Source organism: Labeo rohita, chromosome 22 (assembly GCF_022985175.1).
Source record: "Labeo rohita strain BAU-BD-2019 chromosome 22, IGBB_LRoh.1.0, whole genome shotgun sequence".
NCBI lineage: Eukaryota > Metazoa > Chordata > Actinopteri > Cypriniformes > Cyprinidae > Labeo > Labeo rohita.
In genome coordinates, this window is record NC_066890.1 from 37,028,784 (window position 1) to 37,050,472 (window position 21,689).

At 35.0% G+C, this 21,689-nt stretch overlaps 2 protein-coding genes across 2 annotated transcripts in view; one reads left to right on the forward strand and one right to left on the reverse strand.

The window, feature by feature from the left end:
* gnav1 (guanine nucleotide binding protein (G protein) alpha v1) overlaps positions 1-18,663 on the forward strand; it is a 42,724-nt gene extending 24,061 nt beyond the window's left edge. Inside the window, exons 5-9 of the mRNA XM_051095028.1 lie at positions 6,187-6,315; positions 11,043-11,172; positions 11,453-11,524; positions 15,282-15,369; positions 18,252-18,663. Of these exons, the coding sequence (XP_050950985.1) occupies positions 6,187-6,315; positions 11,043-11,172; positions 11,453-11,524; positions 15,282-15,369; positions 18,252-18,442 (610 nt within the window). The 3' untranslated portion in view covers positions 18,443-18,663. The remainder of the gene's footprint in view (positions 1-6,186; positions 6,316-11,042; positions 11,173-11,452; positions 11,525-15,281; positions 15,370-18,251) is intronic.
* Positions 18,664-19,043: 380 nt separating this feature from the next.
* On the reverse strand, positions 19,044-21,405 carry npb (neuropeptide B). The gene is made up of 2 exons (XM_051095029.1): positions 21,060-21,405; positions 19,044-20,223 (listed from the first exon to the last, which is right to left on the reverse strand). Exons 1-2 carry the CDS (start codon positions 21,327-21,329, stop codon positions 20,095-20,097), a joined length of 399 nt encoding a protein of 132 aa, XP_050950986.1. The 5' UTR covers positions 21,330-21,405; the 3' UTR covers positions 19,044-20,094.
* Between the last annotated feature and the right edge of the window lie 284 nt (positions 21,406-21,689).

A 21,689-nucleotide genomic window follows, 5' to 3' on the forward strand; every position in this document is an offset into this window, starting at 1 on the left:
GCTAAAGGATGACAGTTTAGCTAACTTTAACTTCCTGCGCATGATTCTCTTCAAATCAATGCTTTTGTGTGACATTAGACATGTTGGATAAATTCAAATTCAATTCAAATTTATTTGTATAGCGCTTTTCACGAAACATATCGTTGCAAAGCAACTTTACACCAAATTAACGTTTTTACAATATATGTAGTAGTAGCTTGATGTACATATGGCAGAGATGTGTGGTAAAGATCAATTAATGATGTAATCAAACAGACAAAGAACACTATAAATTAGTAGCAGAATTCGGTAGTGCTGTATGTTGTTTCAGGGTTGGTATCATCTGAAGTCCTCTGTGGGGTTGGCATCATCTCGTCTTAAGTGTTCTGGATCCAGACTGAAGCTTGTGAATTCCTAGTTACCATGGGATGTCAATCCCATGGCAGAAAGAGAGAACAAATAGGAACATAATTAGCATAGCTGCTGTTCAAACTAAGAAAGGAAAGATTTATTAAACCAGAGCTAAAAGATTAATAATGAACATTTGATCAGATATAGCTGCAGGAAAAGTTTATGAGATGCATTATTTGAATGCTTGGCTAAAAAGATGTGTCTTTAATCTAGATTTAAACAGAGTGAGTGTGTCTGAACCCCGAACGTTATCAGGAAGGCTGTTCCAGAGTTTAGGAGCCAAATGTGAAAAAGCTCTACCTCCTTTAGTGGACTTTGCTATCCTAGGTACTACCAACAGTCCAGAGTTTTGCGACCTCAGGGAGCGTGATGGATTGTAGCGTGGTAGAAGACTAGTTAGGTACGCAGGAGCTAAACCGTTAAGTGCCTTATAGGTCAGAAGTGCTATTTTATAGCTGATGCGGAACCTAATAGGTAGCCAGTGCAGAGACTTTAAAATCAGGGTAATATGATCATATTTTCTTGACCTGGTAAGGACACTAGCAGCTGCATTTTGGACTATCTGTAGCTTGTTTATTGAAGATGCAGGACAACCACCTAGTAGTGCATTACAATAGTCCAGTCTAGAGGTCATGAATGCATGAACTAGCTTTTCTGTGTCAGAAACAGGTAACGTTTCGTAGCTTGGCAGTGTTTCTAAGATGGAAGAATGCTGTTTTTGTAACATGAGAAATAGGATTTTCAAAAGACAAGTTGCTGTCTAATATAACACCCAGGCTTTTGACTGTAGTGGAAGTAACAGTACATCCGTCTAGTTGTAAATTGTAAGTCAAAAGATTCTGTGTATTGTTTTTTGGTCCAATAAGTAATATCTCTGTCTTATCTGAATTTAATAACAGAAAATTATTGGTCATCCAATCTTTTACATTTTTAACACACTCTGTTAACTTCGATAATTTAGACGTTTCATCTGAGATATATAGTTGAGTATCATCAGCATATCAATGGAAACTAATCCCGTGTTTTCTAATAATATTACCAAGGGGCAGCATGTATATTGAAAATAGCAGAGGACCTAGGACAAATCCTTGTGGCACTCCAGATGACTCCCCATTTAAATAAACAAAGTGGTAGCGATCGGACAGGTAGGATCTAAACCATTTTAAAGCCTGCCCTTGGATACCTGCATAATTTTGTAGTCGATCTATTAGTATGTCATGATCTATAGTGTCGAACGCAGCACTAAGATCAAGTAAAACTAGCAGTGAGATGCAGCCTTGGTCTGATGCAAGAAGCAAGTCATTAGTGATTTTAACAAGTGCGGTTTCTGTGCTGTGATGGGGCCTGAAACCTGACTGAAATTCTTCATAGATATCATTTTTTTTGCAAGAATGAGCACAGCTGAGCAGATATAACTTTCTCTAAAATTTAAGACATAAATGGAAGATTAGAAATGGGTCTATAATTTGCCAGTTCACTAGGGTCTAGCTGTGGTTTCTTAATAAGAGGCTTGATAACCGCCAGCTTGAATGGTTTAGGGACGTGACCTAAAGATAACGATGAGTTGATAATATTGAGAAGCGGTTCTTCTGCGACGGGTAACAATTCTTTTAGTAATTTAGTGGGTACAGGATCTAATAGGCATGTTGTTGGTTTAGACACAGTGTTGAGTTTATTTAACTCTTCCTGTCCTATAGCGGTAAAGTCCTGCAGTTTTTCTGGGTGTGACGAAAGAAGTTAACATATTAGACGCAGTAGAATCTACATTGGTTATTGTATTTCTGATGTTATCTATTTTATCAGTGAAGAAATTCATAAAGTCATTACTATTAAACTGTAAAGGAATATTTAGATCGGGTGGCGTCTGGTTATTTGTTCATCTAGCCACTGTGCTAAATAAAAACCTTGGATTGTTTTGGTTATTTTCTATGAGTTTGCAGATATGCTCGGCCCTAGCAGCTTTAAAGCCTGTCTATATCTGGACGTACTGTTTTTCCATGCAATTCTAAAAACTTCCAAGTTCTCCATTTGCGCTCAAGATTACGTGTTTCTTTCTTGAGAGAATGGGTATTACTGTTGTACCATGGCGCAATATGTTTTTCTCTAACTTTTTTCAATTTGATGGGGGCAACAGCTTCTAACGTATTATATTATAACGGATAAACTATATTGAAACTTCAACTTTTTTTAACTATAAGCTAATTGCCATTTAAGCTCTTTTCAAAAAGTAGTTAACTGCTCTACAAGATGGTAACAAAAAGTAGTTAGTGTAAACTAAATTCATTTAAAAACATGAACTTAGTCAGTAGTTAGCGAGAGGATGAAAGTTTAGCTAACTTTAACTTCTTAGCATGACTCTCTTCTAACCAATGCTTTAGCATGACATTAGACATGCTAAGCTACATTGAAACTTCAACGTTGTCAGCTATAAGCTAATTACCATTTAAGCTCTTTTCAAGAAGTAGTTAGCGACTTTGCAAGCTACTAACAAAAAGTAGCTCACGTGAGCTAAATTTAGTTAAAAACATTTAGTCAATAGCTACCTAACGGATGAAAGTTTAGCTAACTTTAACTTTCTTAGCGCTAATGGTGCTATAGCATCCCTTGCAGCAACAACAAGTGCAAATGCAACACGTACATTTCAGTATGTAACAGTGTGTACGTCAAGCTCTGACATTTTAGCTTTTAGCGCAACCTGGTGTTTGTTTCTTCAGAATGATAAACTGGTCTTATCAGTGCAGGAAAAGATTCCTCAAACACTCTGTGGCACAGTCTGAGGTTATTGCTTCAAAACTCTGTTTACGTGTGTGTTTGTCTAATTCTCTCTTCAGGGTGTTTGCGACCTCCTGTGAGGTGTGTGTATAGCTACGTAGTGCGCGCTCCCGGATAATCCCTCTCTTTTGCACATCCGCGTACAGAAATCCCCCCACAGATTTGCTTATACTGTATCATGCTGTATTTATATTCATGCTGGTAATTAGCATACAGCGCGTGTCTCCCCCGGGCCGAGCTTATCACCGCAGCAGCCGTTAACTGCTAACCGCAGTCAGAGGTAAAGCTGCTTACCTGAACAATGAGAGATGGCCCTTAAGGAGAGAGTTTTTTCCCACAGAGACCTGATTATAAAAAAGGTGAAGAGCTGTGTTTGCTCCAAAGCCTCTTTTTTTTACCGACAGGTTGCTGGAGTTAGAGTTGCTCCCTAAAACCTGCTAGTATCAAACCAGGAAACACTAAGGGGCAGGATAATGTCCGACTTGTAAGGTTTAAATGAAACAAACTAGGTTGTGTGAAAGCACAATATATTGGTACCACACCAGTTATCAGGCAATATCGTAGTGTGTTTTTTGCCAAGAAAGGTAGTAAGAACAGTGTTAAAATAGTCCATGTGACATCAGCGGCTCAACTGTAATTTTACCTGCGAGAATAATTTTTGTGCACAAAAAAACAAAAATACTTCATTCATACCTTCTCTTCAGTATCAGTCTTAGACATGCTTTATTTTATTTATTTTATTTTTAAAATATTTATTTTTTAGTCATTTATTTAATTTATTGAGACCAGCGTTGTTATTGCTAATACTAAAGGTCTTTGCATGCTTTGAGTCCAAAATTCTTTGAAATTTTTGCACGTTAAAATTACGAAAGTAAATACGACCTCGCGTTGTGTCAATCGCATTTACACATTGCCCCCGAAACTCGTTCATCATTAAAATTAAGCTCAGGTTAGATTTTCTGTGTTTTTGCATCCGTAGCAAGCATTTTCATGGGAAAGGATGACTAATAAGAAAAGCGAAAAAATAAAAAAATAAAAAAATAAATAAATAACATACGAAAATTTCGGACTTGGTGTGCAATAACCTCAAAGTTAAAACTATTTAAAATCGGTGTCAGCAAATATAATAAATCTTAAATGTAATAAAATATAAATATTATATGGAAAAAATTTACATTTAGAAATAAGTTTAAATTGAAGTACTAAAGTAACTAAATCTATTATAAAAAAAAAAAATTTGACCTGCACATAGCAAAATTACCATAATGTAAACTAAATAACTAATTAATGTGAAAATTAAAAACAAAAATAAATGCAAATTCAAAATATATATCATAATTTTAAAATAAAATATTTTCGCAATGTAGGTTTTTATATCGGCCATGTATTGGTTATTGGCAATGATGTGACGATAACTACCTGATCTCATGACAAAAACGTACCTGCGGGAACTTTTTCGCAAGATGCAAAATATGTACCAACAAGTACATATCACTGCAGTTTCCAACGGAACACTAGAGGCGGTAAAACAGTGAGCAATTGTTATCGTTTTTGTACACCATTATGATTACAGCTCCATGTGTTTCACGTACAGGACATAACAAACTTGCTCGTTAGCTCAGCCGACATGGGATTGGACTCAGGATGTGGAATCCTTGGGTACAAATCTGGTGAAAAACATGACTCACGGTGAAAGATAAGTCAGAAATTCTCGTCCGAACATTTTGCATGTTAAAAAATAAATATGACCTCACGTTGTCAATGACATTGACACACTACCTCCGAAACTTTCCTCCGTCATAATAAAATCGGCTCAGGTTCGATTTTCTGCGTTTTTGCATCCGTACCAAGCATTTTCATAGGAAAGGATGACGAATACGGAAAACACGGAAAAAAAAACGCATACAAAATTTCCAAAATTTTGGACTCGTGTGCAATGTAGCCTTTGCAACTAACTGAAATAAGTTTAAATTGAAGTACTAAAGTAACTAAAACCAAAAAAAAAAAAAAAATCTATTAAAAATCAATTTAAAAAAAAAACTGACCTGCACATAGCAAAATTACTATAAAATAAACTAAATTAACTAATAAATGTGGAAAAAAAAAAAAAAATGCAAGTTCAAAATTTTATAATAATATAAATAACATTTTAAAACTAATTTTCAATATAGTATAGGGTTTTTAGATCAGCCATATATTGGTTTTTGACAATGACAACAACTACAGCTCCGTATGTTTCTTTTCCGGCTTAGCCAGCAGGGAATTGGACTTAGGATGCGGAATCCTTGGGTATGAATCTGGTGAAAAACATGACTCACAATGAAGGAGCTGAAAGATGAGAGATCGAAAAACAAGCTAAAACAGCATGCTTGCGATTGTGTTTTTTTCATCACATTCGCTTTTGTTCATAATATCGGGTAGGTTTAGGTGTAGTGCAAATGGTACGTTATTTTAAAATATGACAAAGCATTAGAGTTATAGCGCCACTCAGTGGACATTTCAAATCAGAACTGTGGCAACACCTACAAAACCAACATCACATAAAACGTACCGAAAAAGAAACACTCTTTTAGCACCACTCAGTGGATATTTCCAATTGTATATGTCACGAAACGTACATGGCGCAACGTATTTTGCTTCTTTTCTTTTTTTAAGTTATATTTATGGGCTTTTTACACCTTTATTGTGAGAGGACAGTGGAGAACTGACAGATCGAGAGGGGAGCAGGATCGTCAAATGACCTCGAGGTGGGATTCGAACTCGGGTCACTGTGAGCGCAGTTGTGCTATATGTCGACACACTTACCACAAGGCTATAGGCACCAATATATTTAGCATCTTGTGAAAAGTTCCCATGGGTACATTTTCATCATCAGGTTGGACAATAATTATCGGATTTGTTCGCAGAACTTCTGGCCAAGAACCAGGTCCAATTTGGTGGAAAAGTACTTCCAAATAGAATGTCTAAATGTGTCATTACTGTAACTTTCTAACTTTATCAATGTCTATGTCTTTCTGTTCCCAGTTTTTTCGAGAACATGGGTAGGATCATCTCCCCCGATTACATGCCGACAGAAACGGACGTTTTAAGAGTCCGACTGAGAACCACAGGAGTGATCGAGACGCAGTTCAAAGTCAAACACCTGGTCTTCAGGTAAACTTTGTCTCTTTGTAGTCAGTTTGTTGCAGTTGTTGTTGCAAAAGGCTGTGAATCATCAAACATATCAAGTGTTTTCACTTGATGTTTGTCTGAAATTAGCTAAAAATGCAAATGAAGAAAACTTGAGGGGATTTCCTTATAACATCACGATTTCATGATATTGACCGTGTCCGCACGGACGGCATCCTCCATCTCTCGCTATCTTATGAAACGTCACCTTGCATGACGTTCTGAAGCATCGCTCCATTCGTCAATATCCTAACTGGCATTATCAGCATCGAGCACACGTTCAGCTTTGATTTGTTTTGAATTCATCTAATTAGTTTTTTTACGACGTCTTGCCTCAAGTCCTCAATGCCTCAACTCAAATATGTCAACAAACAACTTTTGAGGGTAGATGCTAATTGTTTGTTTAATTGGAACCGTATTTTAATATCATTATTTTTTTAAGTATTTTTGCCATCTAGATGAAACAAAATAAGTAATGTATTTTTCATGGTTTTGGTTTTAGCTAATGTTTGCTTCAGTCAGAGTCACAATGATTTTTAATCCCCAAAATGTCATAATGAAAAAGTTTCGTGTGTGTTCATTGTCCTCTCAAGTTTAATTTTGCGCAAACATTAGACAACCAATAAAACAATTGGGGGGTTTCATGGGAAATGTGAGTAATTTTCTGCCTGGCAGCTTTTACCAGACATTTGAATGTTAATGAAGACATTTAGCTATGAGATGTCGTCGACTGTTTGATATGGCATGGAAAGATGAGTGTTTTGGCATTTGCTGGAAAGCAACTGTCTTTGTCTATACTTTTGCATTCGCGTCTTCTTGGGCTCTTTCTGCCCTGAGAGTTGGCTAATTTATTGGCTTCTGTTGAAGGCTTCTGCAATAACATTTATATTGCATTACTTAGCATAATGCTAAATCTAAATTCCCACGGCTTTCATGACAGTTTTTAATAAAAGCACTTTGACAGTGTCATAAAATGAAAACAAGACTGTTGTGAGATTTAGCGATGTTTGCAACACCTATTTGGACGCCTATCCATTTAGTCGTTTAGTTTTCCATCTGTAATGAGAGAAGAAATTGCTGTCTTGTTCTCTTTCTTGGGTTTTTCGGTTGAGTTGTGGTTTAGGCCATAAATACGAGCAACAGAATCCTTAATAAAGTCCTTAACATTCATTATAAGCAGGGAACTCTATTAAAGCTGATGTTATATGGAGTAATTGTTTGTGATGTGAAATCTGTTTAGTTCCTCTTGAGCTCTAGAGTGAATTCATTCAGTCTGGAATAACTTACTGTCATTCTTCTGCACGCTCGACTGCTCGTCCTTATCGCAGCACTTCACACGCGTCCCGCGCCGAAACCTCACGATCCTTATCATATCACTGGATTCACACCTCACGTCTGATATAAACACCAAGAACCGCTGCATTTCAGTATGTGCCTTTGCCTTCTGTAATTCAGTTCAGTTTTTCAAACCGAATGCATTCGTGCATTTTAATTTCTTTATGCGTTGATTTATTTGATCTAAGTTAGTTCACTTTATTTATGCACTAATTGCATTTTATTTATGCATTCTTAATTATTTTTTATGAATTTATTCATTCTAGTTTTTCTATATTAATTGTATTATTTGTATGCATTTTTATGCCTATATTGTTTTTTATTTTGTATTTATGCATTATGAATTTTTGTGCATTTATGGGTTTATGCTCTATTCATTAATATATATATACACTACCTGTCAAAAGTTTTTGAACAGTCAGATATTTTTGTTTTTTAAAGGTCTCTTCTGCTCACCAAGTCTGCATTTATTTGATCCAAAGCACAGCAAAAACAAAAATATATTTTTACTATTTAAAATAACTGTTTTCTGTTTGTATACATTTTAAAATGTAATTTATTCCTGTGATCGAAGCTAAATTTAAATCATCATTACTCCAGTCTTCAGTGTCACACGATCCTTCAGAAATCATTCTTATGTACTGATTACTTTATACTCGTACTGATTTTTGGGAAAGAAATTATAGAAATTAATAGTTTTATTTTTTATAGTTTTATAGATGCTGTTCTTCTGAACTTTCTATTCAAAAATCCTGTTGTTTTCAACATAATAATAAATGTTATGTTAATAATAATAAATGTTTTTTGAGCTGCAAATCAGAATATTAAAATGATTTCTGAAGGATCATGTGACTGGAGTAATGACACTGAAAATTCAGTTTTGAAATCTCAGGAATAAATGACATTTTAAAATATATTCAGATAGAAAGCAGTTATTTTAAATAGTAAAAATATTTCATAATTTGACTGTTTTTGCTGTACTTTGGATCAAATAAATGCAGGCTTGGCGAGCAGAAGAGACTTCTTGAAAAAACATTAAAAGTCCTACTGTTCAAAAACTTTTGACTGGTAGTGTATATACTGTGTTTGCATGTATTTCATTCGCTATAATAATCAAAAAAGACAGAAATACTGTTTCTTATATCTATATGTAAATACACATAATAGTGTTTTAAATAGTAATTTGCATGATCATTTTACACTTCATTTCATTTCCAATCTTGATTGCTTTAGTCATGTGGCAAAATGTTCTTAAAGAATTAGTTCACTACCAGAATAAAACTTCCCTGATAATATACTCACCCCCAAGCCTTCTAAGATGTTCCTGTCTTTCTTCAGTAGAAAATAAATTAGGTTTTTGAGGAAAACATTACAGAATTTTTGTTCATATGGTTGACTTTAATGGTGGGTTGAAAGTCCAAATTGCAGTTTCAAAGTAGCATCAAAGGGCTCTACACAATTCCAGTTGAGGAATGAGGGTCTTATCTTGTAAAACGGTTATTTTCTTTAAAAAAAAAAAAAAAAAATCTATACTTTTTAACCACAAATGCTCATCTTGTACTAGCTCTACGATGCACGTCTGCGACTTAACGCCTTAAGTAATCACATTGAAAATGTCACATGTGGTTAGCTCTAGTCTGTGTACTTCAGTTCAAAAAGGCATATTATGCAATAGACCTCCTCATTCCGGACATCTTTGCCTCTAGAACCACTGCTGTCAATCAAACCCTTTGTTAAATGATTGAGATGATGTCAAAAACATACTTTTCACTCAATCTGGAAAAAAAAAAAAAAAACACTGCAGTACAATTCTCTGGACTATCTAGGCCAATAATTATCAAAAAAAAAAAATGTTAAAAAACAACCCTTTGGGAAGCTATAATGGGGTTGTTTAAAAGAGAGGCGTGTCCAAATTTACCCAGAATCCTATAAAGCCTAACAGAAACCTCAAAGCTTCACAAAACCTTCTGAGCATATGCGACAGGTGATTCTAAACAAACATGGAAAGTTTTAAGGGGATCGGACCACAGCTGGTGCTATAACAGTCATAAACATTCATTTTTAATCATTTATTTGGGTACAGCCTTTCTAAATAATATTTAATGTCTTTTTCCTTATATGCTAAAATTATCGCATAGCTTATTTCTTAATTGGCATAAGTAGGAACAAAGTGTCCAAGGTTTGTTGGACAGGAAGTGACCTCACTGATTTTTACTCCACACAAGTCTAATAAAATCTCCAAAATAATTTCCTCCCTGCAGCCGAAATCTAAATATCAGGTGGCTGCAGGTCACCCTTGACATCTGAGGCGTAATTAGCAGTGTAATGATCAGTGAAATGACTAGCGTTTTGATCGGTGTTTTTAACACCACACGATTCTCACCTTGTCTGCTGTGATTATGTAGAAACATCAGATCATCCCATAATTAAACAAAGCCATTATTAAACCTTTGTCCCGTTGGAAAAGACGTGACGGACAAGGAAACAACAGGAGGATACACTGGTTTGCTTTATTTATTTATTTTGTTAAAGTTTTGTTAAAATGTCTGGTTGCAACTGCAATCTAGATACTGTTTATTCATTATATCAATGTTTAGATGTACGTTTAGAGATATTATCCCGTTTAACTTGATACTTGTTGTACACACAAAAACTAATGTAGCAGTTAATATCATAGAGTTAGCATCAGCTATGTTCATGATTTAATTCATTTGTCTGATTATTATGGGAAACCCTCATGTATTATTGCCCCATAAGGCACATATAGATTTCTTTTTCCATCATGTTTGAAGTGTGTGTATTGATAGTTTTCATTTCAGCCGTGTGAGGGAATCTTTCCCACAAATATAGTGAAGAGATGGCGCAGGCTGAAGTGGAAGGTGGAAAATAAATGTGTGAGAGAAAACGTGAGCGACGTTGACTGTTCACAGAGAAAAGAAACGCTCTTCGAGAACAAACACTCACTTTTCCCGCTCTTTTTAGATGAGGAGAGGAGAAACCTGTAACCAAACGTCGTGTTTTGAGATGTTGTTTTGACATCTCTTTGCTAACTACTAGCTAACAAGCTAACTCTTTTTAGTGTCATGATCTAAAACACCGTAAGGGGGGAGTTTGGCGGCGATTGTTAATTTGAGCTCATTTGAGTACATCAAGAGCCCGTCTGTCTGGTTTTCACATGTACGGATGTGTGTCGCTAGTTAGCAGCGTATTAGCATAACAAATGTGATGCTGTTTGTAAAAGTCCAAAATGTTCAAAATCCATTGTGCTTTTGTAACTTGAGGTAAATTGGTTTTGTGTTGACACTAATGAGTTTTGGGGACATGTAGAGGTGTTTCATGTCTGTTTGAGGACATTTCGTCTGTTTTTTTTTCCACAGGTTGTATGACGTTGGAGGCCAGAGGACGGAGAGGAGGAAGTGGATCAGCTGTTTTGAGGATGTGAGGGCCGTGCTGTTCGTCGTGTCTCTGAGTGGATACGACATGACGCTAGTTGAAGATCCATCTATGGTTAGAAAACACTTTTACTACTTGAAAAATTGCCACCATACATTTTTGTACGAATTTTTTTAAATATGTATTAATGTTGAAAATAACATTTAGATTTAACATTACGAAAGTGAAATTTAGTAACAAAAAACCAAAATGATTCTACTTAATACAACACACATGTTGTTCACATGCACTGACCTCAGCTTTTTAAGACTCCTCTCTTGTGACATCAGAGGAGAGCGTCATGGGATCTCATGGGAATGACAGCTCTTGTTTTTCATTTCGTGCTCTTGTTTAGAATCGACTGCAGGAGAGTCTCAAGCTGTTCTCGTCAATCTGCAATAACATCTTCTTCAGAAGTACTTCTATGGTAAGAAACGGCTCAATTAACAGAGAGGGCTCATCCAATCTCGTCATCCCATTAGCTCGAGAGGAGGTCAGTGTTGTCAATCAAGGAACGATGAAAAAGACACAACATATGTGACCAAAGAAAAAAAAAAACTGTTTATTTGAGCAGTTTATTTCTAAGAATTGCATGATATAAACTCAATTCTGAGAACATATCAGTCTTTTTTCCTCCCTCAAAATTGGACTCGCAATTGCAATTTTATATCTCACAATTCTGAGAAAAGAAGTCAGAATTGCAAGAGAAAAGTTAGAACTGTGAATTTTATCTTGGATTTCTGACTTTATTTCTCATAATTCTGAGTTTATATCATGCAATTCTGAGGGAAAAGATTAACTGCAATTTTATATCTTGCAGTTCTGACTATAACTCACATTTGCATGCTTATATCTTACAATTTTGAGAAAAAAGTCAGAATTGCGATGTTTTTATTTCGCTGTTCTGACTTTGTTTCTCACAATTGTGAGTTTATATCATGCAGTTCTGAGGGAAAAAGTCAGAATTGCGTGCTTTTATCTTGCAATTCTGACTTCTCACAATTGTGGGTTTATATTAAGCAATTCTGAGAAAGTCAGAATTGTGAGATACAAACTCACATTTGCGAGGAAAAAGTCAGAATTGCGAGGTTTTTATCTTGCAATTCTGACTTTATTTCTCACAATTGTTTATATCATGCAGTTCTGAGGAAAAAAGTCAGAATTGCGAGTTTGTATCTCACAATTCTGAGAAAAAATCAGAATTGCGAAATACAAACTCACATTTGTGAGCAAAAAAGTTAGAATTGCGAGATACAAACTTATATTTGCGAGGAAAAAGACAGAATTGCGAGGTTTTTATCTTGCAATTCTGACTTTTTTCTCACAATTGAGAAATAAAGTTTATATCATGCAGCTCTGAGAAAAAAAAATCAGAATTGCGAGGAAAAAGTCGGAATTGCGAGGTTTTTATCTTGCAGTTCTGACTTTATTTCTCACAATTGTGAGTTTATATCATGCAATTCTGAGAAAAAAGAATTGCGAAATACAAACTCAAATTTGTGAGGAAAAAGTCAGAATTGCAAGTTTTCTGACAGAAATGCAAAGTCAGAATTGCAAAACTTTTGTGAGTTCATATCTCAATTCTAAGAAAAAAGGTCAGAATTGCCAGGAAAAGTTAGAATTGCAAGGTTTTTATTTTGCAATTTTGATTATTTCTTCATTTGCAAGAAAAAGTCAGAATTGTGAGATGTAAACTCGCTTTTGCATGGAAAAAAAGTCAGAATTGTGAGTTTTATACCAATTCTAAGATTTTCTAACTCGTAATTGCGTGCTTATATCTTAGAATTCTGAGAAGAGATCACATTTGCAAGGAAAAAAGTCAGGATTGTGAGGTTTTTATTTTGCAACTCTGACTTTATTTCTCGCAATAAAGTTAATTTCTCTTTATTTCTGAGTTTGTCATGCAGTTAAAAAAAATCTGAATTGCGAGATACAAACTCGAATTTATGAGAAAAAAATTTCAGAATTGCAAGCTTTTTATCTTATAATTCTGACTTCTCACAATTGAGAGTTTATATCATGCAATTCTCAGAAAGTCAGGTTTGCGAGTTACAAATTGGGGCAGGAAAAAGTCAGAATTGCAAGGTTTTTATTTCTCACAATTCTGATTTTTTTCGAACTCGCAAATAAAAGCAGAATTGCAAAATACAAACTCGCATTTGCGAGGAAAAGTCAGAATTGCGAGAAGAAGTCAGAATTGTGAGATACAAACTCGAATTTGTGAGGGGAAAAAAGTCAGAATTGCAAGCTTTTATCTTGCAATTCTGGCTTCTCACAACTGAGAGTTTATATCACATTTGCAAGGAAAAAAGTCAGATCTTCTAAAAAATCTTCTAATTCTGAGTTTAAAAGTCAGAATTGAGTTTATATCTCACAACTCTGAGAAGAAAGTCTCAGAAAGTTTTTCTAACTCGCAATTTTGACTTTTTTCCCCTCTCAATTGTTTATATCTCGCAATTGTAAGAAAAAAGGTCAGAATTGTGAGATAAAAAGTCAAAATATAGTATGATATATAAAAAATAAATAAGAAATAAATAAATTGTAATCTTTCGAGATGAAAATCTGCCTCTGAAACGACTTTCCATTTTTGCTGACATCATCAAGTCCTCTAAGTTTTAGCCCCTACCCTTCGTCCTCTCATAAATAGGTTAGTTTTCACTACAGTTTCACTCCAAACTACTACTTCAAAGTCTTTTTACATTTACATTAACCAGTTTGACCCATGTCAGTGAAGTTCTTCTCAAGTTCTGGACCTCTATCTCATTATAAACTCACGGTTTTGCCATCACCTGATGAAAGAGTCTGTCCCTCGTTTAGACGCCACTCTTTGTGGTTTCATTCATCTGAACTTCCTCAATGATTTCACCTCTTACCGTAGCCTGCTTTGGTAACCTCGCCTCCAGATTTACCATCTTCCCTCGTAATTACAGCCCATGTAGTCAGTTAGCCTAGACTTTGTTATAATTGCCCATGTCGTTTGGTAATTAAACTAGCAGGCATAATTTAGCTCGTCCCCGTGGGTGACGGTGGTCTGTCTATTTATCGTACGCCCTCCGTAAACCTCTTTCCGTGTAATGAGGTGCGCTAACTGCCCTTGTTAAGATGCGTTTTAGTCATACTGTGTTGTTTTGAAACGCTGGGCAAAATCACCAATGGACTAAGTCGTTAATTAAGCCATTATACTGAGCCGAACTCACTGTTTTTCTGTTTTTCTGTCATCTTTTGTGGACACTGAGGTATAAAGGAAGAGTTTACCCAAAAATGAACATTTGCTGAAAATATACTCAACTTCAGGTCATCTAAGATGTAGATGAGTTTGTTTCTTCATTCAGATTTGGAGAAATGTAGCATTACATCACTTGTTCACCAATGGATCCATTGCAGTGAATGGGTGCCGTCAGAATGAAAGTCCAAACAGCTGATAAAAGCATCACAATAATACACAAGTAATCCACACAAATCCAGTCAAACAATTAATGTCTTGTGAAGTTAGAAGTCGTTAATTATGCGATTATACTGAGCCGAACTCACCATTTTTCTGTTTTTCTGTCGTCTTTTGTGGACACTAAGGTATGAAAGGAAGAGTTTACCCAAAAATGAACATTTGCTGAAAATATACTCACCCTCAGGTCATCCAAGATGTAGATGAGTTTGTTTCTTTGTTCATATTTGGAGAAATGTAGCATTGAATCACTTGTTCACCAATAGATCCATTGCAGTGAATGGGTGCCATCACTATGAGAATCCGAGCGGCTGATAAAAACATTACAGTAATCCACACAACTCCAGTCCATCAATGAACATCTTATGAAGTGAGAAGTTTTCTGTTTGGACTCTCATTCTGACGGCACCCATTCACTGCAATGCATCCACTGGTGAGCAAATGATGAAATGCTCAATTTCTCCAAATCTGATGGAGAAACAAACTCATCTGTGTCTTGGATGGCCTAAGGGTGAGTACATTTTCAGCAAATATTATTTCTTTGGCTGAACTGTTCTTTTAATAATCTAATTTTGTCATGTCGGTCATTATGACCACATACAACTTTCTTCTTGAAGACTTTCTATAGCTGTTGTATTTGACTAATCAATTCTTGTCCTAAATGATTGATTTTACAGAGCGACTGATTGATGGGTTTTGTCTGTCTCAATCCAGCGTGTAAGTGTCTCTTCTTGTTTTGCAGATATTATTCATGAACAAGATTGATCTTTTCCAAGAGAAGATTCTCCACTCCGGGCGTCATCTGCGGCATTACCTTCCCCAGTTCAGAGGTGAGAGACGGATCTATGATTACACACGAGTCGTGCTTCCTTTCTCTGAAAGAAAGTGTATTATTTGCATCAGCTGCTTGCAAAGTTTTATTTGTTTGTTCATGTCCTTTATTAATGCACAGAGTTGGCAAGCATTTCTATCTTCTGCTACTCCCAAAAAATATTCTTGCTTTTTTTGTGCTGTTCTCTTCTTTGATTTGTTTGTTGTATTCTTTCGGTTTCTTTTGTTCTTTCATTTGTTTGTCCTCATTCTTTTAGACATCCATTCATCTTAAACATTTGTTATTTGTTATTATTCTTTTCTTTTAGTTTCATTCATTTATTCTTTTGCTTTCCATTCCTGTTCGTTTTGTTTATTTGTTTCATTCTCTTTTGTTCTGTTTGTCCCTTCTCTTTCCAATGTATTCTTTGTTCATTCCTTTTTTAATTGTTTTTGTTATAATTATCTGTTTGTTAGATAGTTCTTTCTTTTCTTAGTTCAGTCTTTCATTTTTTGTTGGCTTGTTTATTTATTCTTTTTTTGTTTGTTTTAGTTTGTTCTGTTTCAGTGTTCATTCTCTGTTCTTTTGTTTGTTTGTTTCAGTTGTTTTCTCCAGTGCTTGTTTTTGTTTCATTCTCTTTTTTCATTCTACTTTGTTTGTTAATTTTCTTCTTTCTTTATTCCAGTTTATTGTTTTGTTTCTTCATTCTTTTTTAGCTGTTTGTTTCTTCTGTCTAGTTCAGTCTTTAATTTGTTTTTATTGTTTGCTCGTTTAATCATTTTTTTGTTTTTGTTAATTCTCTTTCATTGTTCATTCTGTTCTTTTGTTTATTTTTTCTGTTTTAGTTTTTTTGTTAGTTCTTTTGTGTTATTTGTTTAGTCTTTTTTGTGTCCTTTCATTTGTTTTTATTCCTTTTTAGTTTGTTCTGTCCTTTATTCCATGATTTTCGTTTTTTCTTTTTTCATTAATTCGTTTTTTCTTTTTCATTTGTTTGTTTGTTTGTTTGTTTGTTTGTTCTGTCCCTTATTATTTTTTTTATTTGTTTGTTTGTATTCTTTATTTGTTTCTTTCTGTCCTCTATTCATTTTCTTTTTTTTACATTAGTTTGTTCTGTCCTTTATTTTTTTCTCTTTTTTCATTAGTTTGTTTTTCTTTTCCGTTTGTTTTTCTTTTCTGTTTGTTTGTTCTGTCCCTTATTCATTTTTTTTTTCATTTGTTTGTTTTTTTATTCTTTGTTTGTTTGTTTGTTTGTTCTGTCCTTTATTCATTTTCTCTTTTTACATTAATTTGTTTTTCTTTTTATTTGTTTGTTTGTTCTGTCCTTTATTTATTTTCTCTTTTTCCTTTCATTTGTTTTTCTTTTTTATTTGTCCTTTATTCATTTTTTGTTTTGTCTGTTTGTTTTTATTTTTTTTTGTTTTATTCTTTTTTCTTTTGTCTGTTTGTTTTTATTCTTTTTAGTTTTTTTTTGTTCTTTTTTCTTGTTTTTTTTCTTTTTTTTTTTTTTTTTTTTTTTTTTTTGTTTAGTCCTTCATTTTTTTTCTCTTTTTTCATTTGTTTGTTTTTCTTTTTCACTTGTTTGTTTGTTCTGTCCTATATTCATTTTGTTGTTTTAGTTTTTTTATTTGTTCATTCTTTTTTCATTCATTATTTGCTTTTTTGTTTCCGTTCTTTTTTTTGTTTTGTCTTTTTTCATTTGTTTTGTTTTTCTTTTTTATTTGGTCTCTCCTTTATTCATTTTTTTGTTTGTTTTTTTTTAATTCACTTTGTTGTTGTTTTTTCTCCCTTTCATTTTTTTTTTGTTCTCTCTTTCTTTCATTTCAGTTCATTTTCTTTTTACAGTTTATTCTTTCTTCTTGTTTATTCTTTTATAGTTGTTTGTTAGTCACTTGTTTGTTTTCCTTCAGTTAGTTCTCCTTTTCATTTTTTTTTTTTTTTCCCATTTATTTGTCTCTTTTTTCATTGAGTTTGTTCTTTTATTTGTTTATACGCTATTTTTTTATTTTGGTTGTTTGTAGTCTTATCGTCTTTTATCAATTTTCATTCGCTTTCATTCGCTTTCTTTCTTTCTTTCTTTCTTTCTTTCTTCTTTCTTTCTTTTTTTTCTTCCTTCCTTCTTTCCTTCTTTTTTTCCTTATTTCCTTCCTTCCTTCCCTTACTTTCAGACGTCTTGTACCACTGTCCTTCCATTAAGACTGAATCCACCGCGTCAGCTTGAGTTTGTAGTTTGGCCGTTTAATCAGCTGGAATGGATCCCGTAGTTTTTACCTCAGGGAGAAAAGGTCAAGACGGACGAGGCTGGAAATTTCTCGCATGACATTGTCTTCACTCTCCCCTCCTCCCACCCCTACCTGACACTTGTATATGACAAACTTAATCCCCCTTCAAATAGAAGATTACAATAAAACCATTTCACAACTACATTTCACCTGTTAATTCAGTCAGAACAAGAAATGCAGGCATCATGCAAATGTCAATTTAGCTTTGAAGGTTTAGAGATTGATCCCATTCATCAATTCTGCCGTTTGGAGCAGATCTCGTCAGATATTCATAGACTCTCACTTCGTTTTTTTTGGTTCTCTTTTTACGGGGAAAACCTCAATTACTTTCACTTTGCCTAGCTGTCTTCTCTCAGATGTACAGGGTTTCCTGGTAATGCATAATTCATCATGTTTTGTAGCAGTCTCCTGTTCAACAGGATCTTGAACTGAACTCAAGTTGATATATGTTTCGAAACTGCCTTTTTATAGCTTAAATGTTGCTTTAATATAGTAATGATGCTGAAAATTCAGCGTTGCATCAGGAATAAATTACACTTTAAAATATATTGGAATAGATAGATAACATTTAACTTTTTTACAGTATTTTTTTGATCAAACATCTCCATGTTTTTGTTCACAGGAGCAGACTGTGACGTAGACGCTGCCGCCCGGTTCATCGCCGCAATGTTTGTGTCTCTCAACACGACGCCTAGCAAACTCATCTACCACCACTTTACCACAGCCACCGACACCTCCAACGTTCAGGTAGTTTTCCAGGTCGTCATGGACACCATCATCAAGGAGAACCTGGAGGCCGTGTCTTTGCTCTGAAAACCTTTTCTCCTTTAAAAACTCAAAGACTCACGAATGAGCTAATGGTATTTATTATATATGACGCTCTGATATTAATCAGAATGGAGCGACTGCACATTTTTTTCTGAAGCAATAACCGAATAAATGCTGGTTTGTATTCCCTTCACCTAAACACAAACTAAAAAGGTTTAATAAAATGCAATAATCATCCCATCTGAATCATATATTACGCTGTGGAAGTGTATAATACAGATTTAATGAGTAAAATACACTGTTCTGACAATGGTCGAGTTCATTCAGGCATCCCATAATTTCCCACCTGACATTCCCTACTACTTGTGTGTACGTTACCATGGTTAATCATCACTTATATTTAAAAAAAAACCTTTTCCCTTGTGTAAATCTTTGTTTAACACAGTCCCTGTGAACACCCTGGCGGTTCATAAAGGGTCTGGTATGTTGATTTTTCATTATGAATCATCTTTTGCTTTTGACTTGTGTGATCCAGCACTTTTTTTTATAGTCGTTGAGTCTGTGAGATTCAATCTGAAATGGTTTTATTGTACCAAGGTGAGCCGAACGCACATACACATCTATATGAAGCATAATCATACCTGTAGCAAATATTTTGTAAATACATTGCTTTCCCCATTTATTAATTGAGATTTGGAATATAAAATGTATTTTTGCTATTTAAAAGCTGTTGCGCCACTTTTAGCATTCAAGATACACTTTTGTAAGCCACTGTGAATAGAAACGGCATTAAAAACTAACATTGTTTTTGATATTTTGTTCTGTGCTGATTTCGCACACAATGAATCACGTCAAACATACAGTATATCTGTCAAGTTTAATAAAATAAAGAAAACATCTTTGAAAGTTTTTGCTCATAACAGTGAACTCTTTTTATGAACATTTAATACATCTGGAAGTAGGTACAGGAGACGGTGGGCGCGAGGGAGAACAGATCGAACAGAAAACACCTCTCCATTTTGTTTCTGTATGTTTTGATGTATAAATTTAAAGCAGCGAACTTCACATTGTGTAAACCAGGGGTGCTCAAAACTGCTCTCAGAGATCTATTTTCCTGCAAAATATAGCTGAAACGGAGTGTGTTCACACTGAAAGTGACTTGGATTCGGCTTGACTTCACTTTCGGCATTTAAACTAATATCAGTCTCTTTGCTGTACACTTTAAAGTTGCAAAACCGCGCCCTACTAATTTTTAACGTATTTTGTAATTTGAATGTGCCGGTTATTTCCAGTGTTAAAGTGCTTGTTTTTGCAAACTGATACATCTTATTCTTTTAATGATGTGTCGTCATTCCAAACAGAACGTTACTGTTTACTTCACTTTTTGAAAATTCTTCCCGTTCCTGGTATTTACCGCTACTCATAACGGCTAATGAATCGGAATACTTACGAAAAGAACTTACACGTTGCAAAATAAGCTAGATGCATTTGTAATATCAGTCATGATGAAAATGATTATTATCAGTGGTACATAACTAAACTGTGCAGGAAAGCTTCTCTTCAGGAGCAGCGCTGAACATCCCTGGTGTAAATCAAGTAAACATTCAATGTCAACAGCGCGCCTCACTGCCTTCGCTGTAAATACTCCTGAAATGGAAGAGACGTTCGGGTCGGGGAGGGAGAGAGACGGGTTCCGCTCAGGAGGTGAAGCAGTCCAGCGAGTCGAGCGAGAGAAACACCTCTGCTTTGCACCGAAACGTGCTCGAACCGTCCTGAACCAGCTCGCAGCTCTGTAGGTTTGGAGAAATGTCCTTTACGCAGATTGCCTGAGGAGGAAAAACGGCGCGGGAAACGTTAGTGGAAGTTACGATTCGAACGTCTGAATTGACGTTTACTTCATTCTTTAATGCTTTTTTCCCTCCAAAATGAAGAGAACAAATCAGATATCAAAGAAAAACACAGTTTTGTCTACATTAAATCTGAAAAGGTTTTAATGTAAAACTGTTGAATATGAGTTTCTGTGCTTGAATCAGTCCTGTTTTTCTTTTGAGGTTGGCTATATATATATATATATATATATATATAATATGTATGTATGTATGTATGTATAAAATTATATAAAAGTAATTTTTGCCCCTGCTATGTAGTTAAGACATTTAATGATTTCGAAGAATGTTGAAGGTAACCAAATTATGCAATTATAAGGGTTTTAATGTTTTAACAAACTTCAATCGTGGAAACATGAAGGAAATGTTTTTCTTTTTATAAATTTTTTTTTCTTTCATTAAAACGTTTTAGTCTTTAATAAGCCTTTTATATTGTTAATATATGTACATTCAAACATATAGAACATTTTAATATACATCATGTTCAGAAATATTCTGAATATATTTATAGGCTATTTGAGTTTGAACACATCAGCTATGATTTGTATTGCATTTTAAATTACGTTAGTCGTGAGTAGTAGGTCATGTAGAAAGTTATGCAAATATAAAGAAAAATAATGAAACTTTGATTTTATAAGTTCACATACATATAATTGAATGCTGGCTAACTTATGTATATAATGTTTATGAATAGCATTATATAACGCTTAACAAAGCAAACGTTACTTTTATAGTATTATGTATATGTGTTTTTCATCAAATATTATAGAATTTACCATATTTTTAAGGACTGGCGTTTGTCTGCTGCTGAAGTCGGGCATCACGCTGTTGGAGACGCCGGGGGTCTCGCTGCTGTCCAGCGCTGATTCTGTCTCAGATCTGCGGACATACGGCGACCTCCGGATCCCGGACAGCAAACCCGAGGCTCTCCCGACGGAATAGTAGCTCGGCCCGGTGGACTGCTTGTACCAGGCGTCTGTAGGATGGCTGGAGATGAGGATGGAAACAGCCACGAACACCAGCACGGATCTGACGGACCTCTCCATTGCGCACTGGACCCAAAAACGCGTGTGTTGTGATCGATGATGCCTCGTAGCTTTTGGATTGATGTTCTCCACATCTGGAGTTTATATAGACCCCTCGGAGTCGTGATCTCGTTCGTCATTCCCCACTAGATGATTCATATTTCCGGCCAATAGGATTGATTTGCGCGTCTTTGCGCGTTTGGAGACGGCTGGGGAGCCTTTAACGTCAGGTGGATGTGATGTGTGACGGGTTAATATTGTTTCTCTGTCACCGAACCTGTCTATATTGATCAATAAACGTCTTTCTAGCGTCAGAGTGCAAATTAGGAAAGAGAAAATCCCGTGCGTAAAGACGCACATACGCATGAACCGGATAATAAC